The sequence below is a fragment of the Marmota monax genome, unplaced genomic scaffold (assembly GCF_021218885.2).
Source record: "Marmota monax isolate L192 unplaced genomic scaffold, Marmota_monax_Labrador192_F-V1.1 WCK01_AAM20220418_F8-fsc00051, whole genome shotgun sequence".
NCBI lineage: Eukaryota > Metazoa > Chordata > Mammalia > Rodentia > Sciuridae > Marmota > Marmota monax.
In genome coordinates, this window is record NW_026695202.1 from 11,670,609 (window position 1) to 11,684,963 (window position 14,355).

Sequence of the window (14,355 nt, forward strand, 5' to 3'; positions counted from 1 at the left end):
GCTCTGTAGTAGTGCAACCCAGGCTTCAATCCCCAGTACAATAGAAAAAAGAAAAAGACACATTGCATTGCTAGGACAACAGTGTGTGTAATAGAGAGATAGGAATAAAATTTAAAACATATAGGTTCTTGCTGGGCGTGGAGGCACACTCCAATAATCCGTCCCAGTGGCTGGGGAGGCTGAGGCAATAGGATCGCAAGTTCAGAGTCAGCTTAGCAACTTAGTAAGGCCCTAAGCAGCTTAGCAAGACCCTGTCTCTAAATAAAATATAAAATGAGTTGGGATGTGGCTCAGTGGTTAAGCGCCTCTGGGTTCATTCCCCAGTACCAAAAAACTAAAAAACAAACAAAAATTATGGGTTCTCAACACCGTTCCGTCAGAGATTTATTGATCTAAAAGGGTATTAAGTAAAATAAGTAAAAGTGATGACAGATAAGGTCACCAGATGCTTTCAGGATTTGCTAAAGTGACATTTCCAGCACTGGAACATAATATGGGACTAAAACTACACCTAACAGCCTGTAGCCACCAGGAGAGGAATGTGCTCTCATGGACAGAAGCATTAAGTTGATTGTGAAATAAAGGGACCAACTTCCAAAGAGCTTTCTAATAGCAGTTCAGATGCTGATCACAGATAAGCTGAGGCTGGGCTCACCATTGTTTTGACCACCCTGTCACACACAGTAGGTGCAGTCTTGAGCTGGAGAACCTCTAATACTTGTTTCTGCCTCTGTAAAATGAAGGCACTGGCCATTTCACATATCTTCAGATGCCTGTATATGGACAGATATCTATCTATATGTTCATTCATCAACATATTCAGACTTTTGAATATATCTTAGCACATCATAAAATTGTCACTGCATTCATTAGCAGATTGCAATTAATTTAATTTGAAGAGACAATTCCAGCCATTATTTGAGAATGGATTGGGGAGAAGCAAGAGTAGAAGCGGGGAACAGCTAAGAGGCCTCCACAGGGAAAGTGATGACCTCAGTGGAAATGAAGAATTGTGGTGGATTTGAGATACAGATGTTGAGAACAGAAATGGTAGGGCTTATGTGAGGTACTCTCGGGTAGGTGAGGTTCCAAGAAAGAACTTCAGGTTCTGCCTTGATGAAGACAGTGGAGATGGGAGGAACTTGGGCAGAGTGAAGATGGAGTTTGGGACAAGTTGAGTTTGTAGTGATTATGAGACATCCAGATGGAGACACTGAAAAGGCAATGTTTTGGGGGGTAAAACAGTAAATAAAAAAGTTTTGATAATAGGTTTTAATGTCTCTTTAGAAAGTGTTCCAATTTATGTTCCTAATAGCCATTTGCCTTGACTGAGCTTGCATTTGGTGCCCTACCCTATACTAGGCCTTTCACACATAATTAAACTTCAAAAGAACCTTCTGAGGTGGATGCTGTTACTGCCCTAGTGTTGGATGGGGAAGTCTTCGCTTGGGAGGCCCGGCCACTGGCCTGCGGGCCGGCTGCTGTGAAGCAGGGAGCTGGATTTGGATGGGGCTTCCTGATCCACTTTTTCTCTGGCGTCTTCCATGGAGCACGTAGCTCATTGTGATTTTTCTCTTTTCAGGGTTTTGGTTTTTTGCACTGAATGTAACCTAGACTCATCGTCTCAGGCCTGCATTGCCCCAAGATACTGTCAAAGGTAAGTTTTTAAAATTGACATCCACCATGTATTGGTAATGGAATGGGAGAGTCTTTATCTTAAAAAGAAGGAAAATGGGCTGGGTCCATAGCTCAGTGGCAGAGCACTTGCCTGGTACGTGTAGGCACTGGGTTCCATCCTCAGCACCACAGAATAATAAATAAGTAAAATAAAGGTATTGTGCTATCTACAACTAAAAAAAAACAAACAATTTTTTTAAAGGTTAAAAAAAAAAAAAAGGAAAAGAGCTGGGGCTATAGCTCAGTTGGTAGAGCTTGCCTCACATGCACAAGGCCCTGGGTTCAATCCTCAGCACTGCATACACACAAAAAAGAAAGTATGTTATGATGTTGTTGCTTCTTTGCAGATTTCTTATAGAAGGAAATTTTTGAATTCCTACTTTGGTAGGTCCCTTTAAATTGCACTGGTTTTGGTGGTGGGAATGTAGCTCAGTGGTAGAATACTTGCTTAACTTGCATGAGTCCTGCATTTGACCCCCAGCACTACATAAAACAAAGAAAAAGAAAGGGGCACGGGGAGGGAGGGAGAGGGGACAAGCTATGGTGTTCAGATGGCTACTGACATTTGGTGCTTTATCCTATAAAGCAGGACCTTACTAGGATTAGCAGTTGCGCAGTTCTATGTGAGAAGATTGCCTGCTTCTCTGCCTCTGGTCTCCCTGCTCCATTCTGCAGTACACATTCCTGCCTGGGTTTGCTTTCTAGATGAGAGATTTAGCCGTGTCACTGCTTTGCTGAAACAGCTTCCGTGGCTCCCAGTGGTTGCTGATGCTAATCTACAAACCCCTTCAAAATCTAATTCCAGGCATGGATTCTGGCTTCTGTGGGGAATCCCTGTCTGTAAGTCTTTTGATTGGTTTTTTATTTTTGCAATGCAGAGGAGTGAACCCAGGCCTCATGTGTACTAGGCACACACTGAGCTTTACCCCCAGCCCTCAGTCTATAAGTCTCACCAGATCATTTTCTGTTTCCTAAATATGTATGGTTTTGTGCCTTGGTTGATGCTTTTCTCTTTGCTCAGAGTGTAGCAAAATGCAGCTACCTGCTCTTCTTTTTTCTACCTTTCCTATTTTCCTGTTCTCCCAGACTGCTATAGAATTCCTTTTTCATGTGTCTTAAGAACTCCTCTTGTGGGGCTGGGGTTGTGGCTCAGTGGTAGAGCACTAGCCTCACATATGGGAGGGCTTGGGTTTGGTCCTCAGCACCACATAACAATAAATAAAAATAAAGGTATTGTGTCCAACTACAACTAAAAAATAAATATTTTTAAAAAGAGAACTCCTATTGTTATTGTGATAATAAATTACCCCTAATTTAATGTGAGTTTTTTTTGTTTGTGTCCATCATCTTTACTATTCTGTAAACTCTTTGAGGCTTCTTGGAAAGAAACTTTTTAAAATTTAAATGAATTTATTTAACTGATACATAAAAACATACAAATTGGACATATTTGTCTGGTTCTATCTGATATTTTTGATACATGTATACACCGTGTAATGTTTTAAGTCAGGTTAAACATCTGTCTCCTCAGACATTCATGATTTCTTTATGGTGATAACATCCAAAAATCTCTTTTTTCTAGCTTTTTGAAATTACATATTTGTAGTCACTCTACTGGCAACAGCACACTTGAACCAGGAACTAAGAACTAACTTTTTTTTCTCATTATTGTGCTGGGGATAAAACCCAGGGCGCTGTGCATGTTTAGGCCTATTGGCCACTGCTGGACACCTTAGTAAAGCTATACATTCCTTGTTTAATCCTTCTGTACTTCTGCCTGCCCGGTGTATGAATGAAAATAACTAAGGATTAAAAGTTAATGCCAAATATGACAGTGCAACCATGTAATCCCAGTGATGTGGGAGGCTGAGGCAGGAAGATCACAGGTTTGAGGCCAGCCTTAGCAACTGAGCAAGACCCTGTCTCAAAATTTTAAAAAAATTTAAAAAGGGCTGAAGGTGTAGCACAGTGGTAGAGCATTCCTAAATTCAATCCCAAGTACTAAAAAAAAAAGACAAAGAAAAAGAAGGTTAATAACTTGTCCAAGATTATACACCTAATAACTGACAAAGAAGAAGGATTTTGTTTCTTCAAAGTCAAAGCTTATTCTACTACACCATACTAGCCCAGCACCATTTGACATGTGGTAGAAACTCACTAGATGTTTTCTGCATTCATATGTATTACATTTTAATTTTTTATTCTACCATTTTCTTTATACTTTTTTAAAAATTTGTTTTAATTAGTTACACATGACAGTACAATGATCTTGACATATCATACATTTGAATCAGATGGGGTATAATTTCTCATTATTCTGAGTGTATAGGTTGCAGAATCACATTGGTCATGCAGTCACGTATATACACACAGCAATAATAATGTCTATTTTATTCTGCTGTCCTTTCTTTCCCCGCTTCCCCTCCCCTCCCCTCCCATCACTTCTCTCTACACAATCTAAAGTGACACACTTCTTTTTTTTTTTCCCTCACATTGTCATACATGTATTCTGTATAACGATGAGGGTCTCCTTCCTTCTTTGTGCAGTTCCCTTTCTCCCTCCCTTTCCCTCCCACCTCTCTTCCCTATTGAGTGGTAATCTTCTTCTCATGCTCTTCCTCCCTATCCCATTTTGAGTCACCCCACCTTATATCAGAGAAGACATTTGGCATTTGTTTTTTAGGGATTGGCTAAACTTCACTTAGCATAATCTGCTCTAATGCCATCCATTTTCCTGCAAATGCCATGATCTTGTTATTTTTTTAGTGCTGAATAATATTCCATTGTGTATAAATGCCACATTTTTTTTTATCCATTCATCCATTGAAGGACTTCTAGGTTGGTTCCACAGTCTAGTTATTGTGAATTGTGCTGCTATAAACATTGATGTGGCTGTGTCCCTGTAGTAATGCTGTTTTTAGGTCTTTTGGGTATAGTCGGAGAAGAGAAATAGCTGGGTCAAATCACCATTTGACCCAAATCTTCTATTCCCAGCTTTCCAAGGAATCTCCATACTGCTTTCCAAATTGGCTGCACCAATTTGCATTACCACCAGCAATGTATGAGTGTACCTTTTTCCAACATCCTCACCAGCACTTGTTGTTGTTTGACTTCGTAATAGCTGCCATTCTTACTGGAGTGAGATGGTATCTTAGTTTTAATTTGCATTTCTCTGATTGCTAGAGATAGTGAGCATTTTTTTGTGTATTTGTTGATTGATTATATATCTTCTTCTGAGAAGTGTCTGTTCAGGTCCTTGGCCCATTTGTTGATTGGGTTATTTGTTTTTTTGTTGTTTAACTTTTTGAGTTCTTTGTATGTATTACATTTTAAATAAAAAGGAACTTAACAAATACTATTAAATGCCAGGAACGCAATTTTAAGTGGACTGAATAAAGAGAATAACAAGATTTAGTGTCTGATATCAAGAGGATGACAGGCAGATCCTTATTACATAGAGGCATCTATGTGAACAAATAAATTCAGTAAAACACAGTGAGTTTTATGTGGTGCTGAGGATCACACCCAGTGCCTCACATGTGCCAGGCAAGCGCTCTACCACTGAGCCACAACCCCAGCCCAACACGATGAATTTAATAATAAGATTCAAACAGTATCCACTGGGGCCACTGAGAAAGGAATCATCATTTCTACCTGGGTCAGGGAATTCTTTCTAAAAACTGAGTCTGTAATGATAAACAGGGTGTCCCTTCTTGGCATAGGGGAGAGAAAGGCAGGCAGGATAATATGAATTAAAACATGAAAACCTGAAGCATACTGGCATATTGTGGAGCTGTAAGTTCAGCATGGCTGGAACAAAGAAATCAGACAGGTGAAACTGGAGAGCCAGGGCTGGGCTGGGGCTCAGTGGTCGTGTGAGACACTAGGTTTGATCCTAAGCATCACATAAAAAAAATAAAAAATAAATAAAATAAATAAATAAAAAGATATTGTGTCTATCTACAACCAAAAAATATTAAAAAAAAATAAAAAACTGGAGAGACAGAGACAGACTAGATCCTGGAGGGCTTTGAAAATACTAGCATATGTGCCAATTTTTTTTTTTTTTTTTTTGGTACCACGGATTGAACCCAGGGGCACTTAAGCACTGAGCAACATCCCCAGACCTTTTTAATTTTTAATTTTGAGACTGGATCTTGCTAAGTTGCTGCAGATGTCTTTGAACTTGGATCCTCCTGCCTCAGCCTCCCAAGCTGCTGGAATTACGGGTGTGTGCAACTGCGTCTGGCATGTGCCAACTTTTATGGACAACCTTGCTCAGGATCTAAGTGACATTACTCATGTTTATCCATTAACATTTGTTGAGTCCTGCCCTGTGTGTGCTGAGCACAGTGCCAGGCCAAGACCATCCATCACTTACATGTATGCTACACTGATGACAGCTCTGAGGTAAAGTGACACACTGAGGCAGAGTGAAATGCTTGTGCTTGCACATCATCTTATGACAGCGCTGGCCTTCCTTGTTCACCTCTCCAGTTAACTTAAGTGGGTTTTGCCTTGACTTTTTCATGATTGTTAGCACTGATACTTATACCTTCTGACAGTCCCCAAGGGGAACCCAGAGTTAACTGTGCATTGCCTGTTTGATTCTTCCAGTTTGTCAGAAGGAAGATTGACTTAGACCCTAGACACAACTATAAGTCATAACTTCAAACAAGAATGTCATCATTGCTGGGAGTGTGTAACTCAGAGGTAGAGCTTGCATAAGGCCCTAGGTTTGATCTTCAGCACCACACTGATGCTGTGGTGCTAGGTTTGATCTGACAGCACTCTGTCCCAAAACATAGCGTTCTATGTTAGGACTTCTCTGCTGCATAATGATAAGGATTCCTCCATGAGGGTCTAGAGTCAGGCCCTGCAACAAATCCCAGTTACTTGGGAGTCTGAGGCAGGAGGGTCACAAGTTCAAGGCCAGCCTTAGCAACTTAGCAAGACCATGTGTCAAAATAAAAAAAAAAAATGAAAAGGGCTACTTTTGAACTGCACCCCACTACCCATCAAGCTTTTTTTTTTTAAAAAAGAAACACATTAAAAACTATTAAGGATAATTCCAAAGGAACAACAAAAAAATGGGAGCAAAGAAAGGATGAAAAGAAAAGCAGGTATCAATAAAATGTAAGTAGGCAGACTATATGGTGTTGGTTGGGAAAGTTTTAGTTTTTTAAAAAATTTTTTGCAGGTCTGGGGTTGTAGCTCAGCGGTAGAGCACTCGCCTAGCATGTGCAAGGCCCTGGGTTCTATCCTTAGCACCACATAAAAATAAATAAATAAAATAAAGATATTGTGTTCAACTACAACTGAAAACAAAATATTATTATTATTATTTTTTTTTTTTTTTGTAGTAGTGGAGACTGAACCCAGCAGTGCTTTTCCACTGAGCTACACTCCTAGCCCTTTTCATTTTTTTTATTTTGAGACATGGTCTTGCTAAGTTGCTAAGGCTGGCCTTGAACTTGTGATCCTCTTGCCTCAGACTCCCAAGTAATTGGGATTTGTTGCAGGGCCTGACTCTGGACCTTCATGGAGGAATCCTTATCTTTGTGCAGCAGGGAAATCCTAACATAGAACGCTATGTTTTGGGACAGAGTGCTGTCAGAACACTGGCAACTACCATTTCCTTGCTCCTTTGACAAGAAGTTATTCCCCTGTTGGTACAAGGTCTGCCTACAGGGCAGTTTCTGAACTCTTGGTGTCTGGACTCCTGTAATATGAAATGTTGTGTGTCACCTCTGGCCTATTGTGATTGTTATATGTAAATTGGCACATACCCACTATAAAAGCTATTTTTGCTGTGCAATAGTAGACTCAATTCTCTGAAACCATCTCCGGAGGGGTTTCTCTGCGCCCTCAAACTCCCCACAGTCAGTGCTGGAAGGGCAGGCCCCTCGGCATTAGGAATTATGGGCATATGCCACTGTTCCCAGCTTGCTTTTTTTTTTTTTAAATGGTACTGGAGACGAACCCAGGGTCTTACACATGCTAGGCAAGCACTCAACTAATAAGCTGATCCCAGCCCTTTTTATTTTGAGACAGGTTACAGTCCTCCTTCTTCAGCCTCCTGAGTGTCTTGGATTACAGGTGTGTGACACTGCACCCAGCAATTTTTATTTCTAAAAATGATTCCTGCCAGACATGATAGTACACACCTATAGTCCTAGGCACATTCCCAGTGACCTAAAGACCTTCTACTAGGCCCCGCCTCTTAGAGGACTTTCTGCCTCCCAATTGTGCCAATGTGGGGACCAACCCTTTAACACAAGGACCTTTGGGGGGACATTTAATGTCCAAATGATAGTAGGTATGACTGGCGATTGTTCATAGGTAGTTATTAGCACATTTGTGTGGAGAGAGGGAAAGATTTGCCTGAGTAAAGTGCCGAATAGTGTGTCCTTTGGGTATAGCGAAGTTAGCGAGGGCTTTGGAAGGAAAGGTATGTTATTGATGTCATGGTCATGGGATTATGGGACAGCGTAAGCAGATTCAGAAGCTGAACTTAATTGTGAGGAGTAGACTCAGATGCAAATTGGGATAGAATTGGACCCAATAAATAATAATCATTTCCCTGCCCAAGTTCTAAACCAGCAGAGGTATGTGACAAAGAAATAAGACAGGTAGAGATCAGAATGTCACTTTTATTACTAATAAAGCTGACATACCTAAGGGCAGATAGGCTTCTTAGTTCAGAACTCCAGGATTTAACAAGTGTGCTCAGCCCATAGCTCTAATCTAGGAGAGGCCTGCCTAGTAGAAGAGGGAGGGCAGGGAGCCTAATAGGCTCCCCTCTTGGAAAGGGGCCAGAGGGGGCTGGCCAGTGTAAGTCCAGGTTCACTTCTTTTTCCAGAGACACTAATCAGGTAAGTCTCTTCACCCCAACAGCATGAGTCATGTTATGGTAAGTTCATGATATTAAAATATTCACATTGTCCCACATGGAGGGAATCCTCAAGGATGGGGAGAAGGTTCCTCTCCCCTAGTGCTCCCCAGCTCTTGTCTCGTAGTGCATTGGTCTTTACCAATAAGTCCAGACAGCCAGAGTCTGCCAAGCCCCTTCCTCCCTTCACCGCTTCCCTCCTGCCTTTCTTTCTGGTGTAGATAGAAACCTCTTCCTTTCCATTTCCCCTTGGGCTCAACTGTGTACTGTTTATTAGTCCACAAACAATTTTAAAGGACAACTTTGCTCACTTTGTAAGACTCATGCTCTTTGAAGTTCACCCGTCTTCTAGCTTGTATGCAGCAAATAAATGTCCCACTTTCTGATGTCCAAAAGGCCTAAATGAAGACTCTTCCCTAAAGTCTAATCTTTCCTCAGCCATGCCAGCTTAGGAAGAGCTATGCCAGCATAATTCAAGGTCAAGCAGCAGCCCTCTGTACCCTGAAGCCACCCACGCCTGCTAACACCCTATGCTGAGGCTAGCACACATGGCGTCTGCTTGCTAGGCCAAAGTGGATGGTGTATGCTGAGACCGCCTGCACAGCTGGAGTTTGGTTTAGATGAGCTTTCAGTGCCACCGTCACAATTTTGGCTTGTTTCTTGGCGAGGCTTTCAAAGCCCCCATAGTCTTTGCCGAAATTTCTGAGCCTAGTGCATGCAGCCTTGTCTCTATAGAAACAATCACTTACCTGACGACAAAGTTGCCATAACTACAGTTACCGTTAAGGTCAAAATACTGTGTGGCCTGTAGTTTATAAGCTTCAATAGTTAAAAAGCTAACACACAAGTAAAAACCTGTGTGGCCTAATGTAATCATCTACAGGAGAATCTTTCGTGTCTCATTAAAGGCCCAAAGTCCTGGCCTCCAATTGAAGCTTCAAAAATTCCACATGTATTTCATGCCCCCCAATTTTACTTCCTGTTTTTTTATCCAGATATCAGTCTCATGCACTAGATATTAGGCTCTTTGAGATCTAATAAATAGTACTATCCTCCCCTTGACTGAGCTGTGTACCAGTGGAGAAATGAGATAAAAAAGGAAAGCATTTGAGAGACCAAACTATTGTCTCTGTTACTGACAAAACTGTATTGAAGAATGTGACTTACACATAGATACTGCTAAGTGAATTTCTTAACAGTAAGCCTCAGAATTCGGCAGACTTACTTAGTTGTAGGTAGTTGTGAGGGTCTTCCATTTAGGGGTACAAGAGCCAGAAGAATGCCTGCTCCCCAGTGGTAGCTCCTTCCCAAGGGAAGGAAGGGCTGAGCTCCACCCACCTTGGCTCTCCTTCCAGATAAGTCTCTTCAAGGCAAACTTTTGTCTCCTTTGGGGTAGAGAGGAACCAGCAGGAGAGGGAAGCAGCATCCTGTGAGCATAAAGGCACAGGGAAATGTTCAGTGAGAACTGGGGATTGAGTATAGGAGAATAGAGGGAACTCTGAGAGTGGCCATCTGCATGTCCTTCGACCTATTACATTCAATCCTCAGGAAAATGAGGTTCCCAAGGGAAATGAGATAAAGGGGAATTCTCTCAACGTCTCATATACATAGTCCTTTGCGTCTGACTTGAGTTACAGCTGTGACTGTCTCTAGGCTTGTCACTGCTTCCTGCCCCTTCAGGCCTAACAATAGTAAGGTTGTCCACTGTTGCCAGCCACTGGATGGGTACAGGTCCATTGTTCTTCCTTAATAATTTCTTCTCCAACATGTTGAAAACTTTATGGCTGCTATAAGGAGAGAAGGTAAAACTTAATAAGGCCTTGATGAATAGATGGGATCTTGTGAGGAAATGATGGATTTTAGAAGGTGAATGTAGGGGCAAAAGTCTTTGGTTAAGCTGGGCACCATGGTGTACACCTGTAGTCCTGGCTCTTTGGAAGGCTAAGGCAGGAGTATATCTTGAGCCCAGGAGTTGGAGGCTAGCCTGGGCAGCATAGTGAGGTCCATGTCTGGGGGAAGGTCTTGATAACAACCTTGAAAGTGGTGGGTAGGAAGGTTGGGGAGGACAGAGGGCTGTTTATTGTTGGGGCAGGGAAGAGGAATCAGGGAGGAAAAGAGCAGTGAAGGTCAGAGAAGGGTCAGCGAGAAAGATGTAAGATGTAAGAAAGCGAGGGCTGGACAAGAGAAGGGGGGAGGTGGTAAAGCTGTAGGTCAAGCAGTCTGCCGTACACCAGCAGTGGCCTTTCCTAGAGGAGCACACCATCGCCTGCCTCCTTCCTCTCCTGCCTTCCTACCGGAAGCCTGGGTGGAGCCCCAGGACTCAGAGCAGAGAGTAACCAGTGCTGGCTGAGAGCGCAGACCTGGGAGCGGAAGGGAATTCTTGGTGTGTGGAGTGCATCCTCTGCGAGTACCCACCTCCCTTCCTGTGAGTAGGAGGATGGTTGGGAGGTGCTTTGCAGTTCATATCTTGCTGGTTGTTTTTGAATTTTTTGAATGTTGTCAACTAAATTTTCATAGAGAGAGCAATCCTGTTTTTACACAACTGTCATAAACAGTGAAGGGCAAAAGCAACTAGAGAGAGCCTGTTGTACTTGCTGTGCACCTCGTGTGTGTGTGTGTGTGTGTGTGTGTGTGTGTGTGTGTGTTGGGGGACTGGGCAGCGCAGGGTAACGCGTGAACGAGTGAAAGTGAATGGAGGTTGCGTGAGAATTTCTGCTGTACCAATTGTAAACTCACATCACGTAAATAAATATTTGTTCCCAAAAAACCTTGTTGGGCAAGCTCACTAGATATTTTGAATACCCCCTTTTCCCAGCCAATAGCTGTGGAAACCCAGAAGTGCCTTCTTAGCCTCAGGTCTTGCAGCTGGCTATTAAGAAACCTGAACCAGAAGGGATTGCCATGCCCTGGTGTTTTCACAAAGAGATGTCTCTGCACACAGAAAAGCATGTGTTACAAGCAACATTTTAGGTTTTACATTTTGTAGCTGTCAGTCTTTTAAAATATTTGAGAGGTTTTAAGTTTTTATTTATTTCAAAAAAAAATTTTTTTAGGGGAGTGGTCCTGGGGACGGAACCCAGGACCTCATGCATGCTAGGTGAGCACTCCCCGCTGACCCACATCCCAGCACTTTTTATTTTGAGACAGTCTCACTAAGTTGCCCAGGTTGGCCTTGAACTTTTAATTCTTCTGCCTGAGCCTCCTGAGTATCTGGGATTGCAGGTGTGCACTGACTCCTTTTGGCATATTGTAATTCAGATCATTTTAACAAACTTTTGCTTGATTGGTATTGAAAGGAAAAATTACTATTCTTTGTTGTTTTACCCCACAAGTAGCCTAGTGTTTTTTTTTTTGTTGTTTGTTTGTTTGTTTTCAGAGAGAGAGAGAGGTTTTTTTTTAATTTTTTTTTTTTTAGTTTTCAGCGGATACAACATCTTTATTTGTATGTGGTGCTGAGGATCGAACCCAGCGCCGCGCGCATGCCAGGCAAGCACACCACCGCTTGAGCCACATCCCCAGCCCTAGCCTAGTGTTTTATCAAAATAAATTAGCTGACATTTAGTTGGCTAGGCGTATTTTCTTAAAAAAAAAAAAAAAAGTGGACCACCTGTTAGAATGGACTTTCATTTTTGTTACAAAAACAAGTCTGTTGAACATAAATCATAAACCCAGAAAACCTGGCCAGGTCCAGCAGCCTAGCCCAATATCCAGCAGTGTGACCTGCTGCAGCGCAACAGCTGGCACACCGCCTTGCTCACTGAGTCCTTCTGGCAGGTTGGTGTTGACTGCAAGAACCGTTGAAGATTTCCATTATCACTTCTGCCAAGAGCCACATAAGATTGGGAAAGAAATCTAGAGCTATTAATATCCCAGTGCCTTAAGCCTTTCACAGTTATCCTGCTCCTCCAGCATAGGGGAAGAGTCCTGCTCCACCTCACTCCATCTTTCTTCTTACCTAAGATGCACGTGGTAACCTAGCGTGAGCGTGCACACACACACTCAAAGTGCCTAAGGTCATCTCCTCACAGGATCCATGGTCTCAGTGACAAAATTTCAGTTTAAATCTTTAGGGAAGTAAACTTTTGCCCAAATTCCTTACATGCGTTTTTCTCTCCTTATCTCTCTTTCAGGCAGCAGTTGTGTTTTTCTGCAGAGTTTTGCACAGAGTCTGTTCCCATGCAAACTAATGAGGGAGAAGTGTCGGAAGAAAGCAGTTCCAAGGTCAGTAACGTACCTACAAATATGAAGAATTTGAGTAGAAATCCAATAGTAGAGGCAGTGGATGAGTAGAGTGGGTGTTTTGTTTTAGGTGAATTTATAAATTAGATTGATTTAAATTAGAACCTAACCTAGATCTGGAAAGATCTTTTTTCTTCTCAGTATCTGTTTTTGTTATTCTTTTTTTTTTTCTTTTAAGAGGAGGAAAAGTTTATTTGGGGGCTCATGTTTTTGTTATTCTGTGTGACAAATTTAAAATAAACTTGACTGGAACTTTATGATTCACTATTAGAATATCATTTTATCTTTTCACTTTTAATATGAAAGTTTAGGGGCTGGGGATGTGGCTCAAGCAGTAGCGCGCTCGCCTGGCATGCATGCGGCCGGGGTTCGATCCTCAGCACCACATACAAACAAAGATGTTGTGTCCCCCGAAAACTAAAAAATAAATATTAAAATTCTCTCTCTCTCTCTCTCTCTCTCTCTCTCTCTCTCTCTCTCTCTCTTTAAAAAAATATGAAAGTTTAATATACTTGTAAAAATTAACAGTCAGAAGTATATGAGGCTGAAAGTAAAAGCCTGTCCCTGTTCTTGCTGCACAGAAGCAGTCACTTGTGCTTTTCAGACATTTTTCTATTATAAATTTTAAGTGATAATTTGTTGGTTTTTCATTTAAAACGGAAGGAATTTTTTTCTTTGTCAAACCCAATCTACAAATAGGTTATCTGTGTTTATCTACTTCTATCTGGCTCCATGTCCTGAATTTCCTTGGCTCTTTCCTGATGTGGTCACATGGGACCTTTTCTTCTGGGAGCCTCTAGGTACCTCACATTGTCTTCTAAACAGTCTCCAGCACTGCACCTTGCCCAAGGATCCCCAAAGGCGGGAGGCCCTCTGCTGCTGCACTGCCACGAGTATTCTCTATGGGATGCTTATTCTTTCACCAGAGCCAAAGTGGAGACCAGTCAAAATGGCACCAAGAACCCCCCTAAGCATACTGAGTGGAAGAAACTGGGCACAAAAGATCATATATTGCATCATGCCACATAGGGGACATGTGCAGAATAGATAAATCCATAGGCAGAGGCAGGTGGGTGGTTTCTGGAGATTGGAGGAGGGAGATGTGGAATGGACAGTAACTGCCTAATGGATATGGGGTTTCCACATGGGGTGACGAAAACATTTTGGAACTAGGTAGAAGTGGTAGATGCACAGCATTGCAGATACATTAGATGCCTCTGAATTGTTCATTTCAATATGTTTATGTTATATGAATTTCATATCAATAATTGTTAAAATTTTAAAAAAGAAAAAAAAATGTCACTGGATTCCTGTTACCCATGCTCACTGCCTGTTGGCTTCCTGCTTTGATTCACTGGATTCCAGAGAGGCCACACGCTAGTCTGCCCTTGCACATTGTGTGCTAGGCTGTAAGAAACTGAGTCCCTTCCTCAACAGCTCCTTCAGCATGATTTTGAACTTCACCACTCAACAGGGTTGTGATCAGGTCCATGGAGGGGGGACACCTGCCATCTTGTCTTCTTATTTCCCCCCCCCCCATCTCACCA

The 14,355-nt window shown here is 42.1% G+C and overlaps 1 protein-coding gene across 4 annotated transcripts in view; it reads left to right on the top strand.

Annotated features, from left to right (window-relative positions):
* The window catches only part of Tnrc6b (trinucleotide repeat containing adaptor 6B), a 257,060-nt gene that overhangs the window by 66,229 nt on the left and 176,476 nt on the right, over positions 1-14,355 (top strand). For all 4 annotated transcript variants that reach the window (XM_058574304.1, XM_058574302.1, XM_058574305.1 and 1 more), the window contains exons 2-3: positions 1,583-1,657; positions 12,700-12,790. In XM_058574304.1, the coding sequence (XP_058430287.1) occupies positions 12,746-12,790 (45 nt within the window). In that variant the 5' untranslated portion in view covers positions 1,583-1,657; positions 12,700-12,745. The remainder of the gene's footprint in view (positions 1-1,582; positions 1,658-12,699; positions 12,791-14,355) is intronic.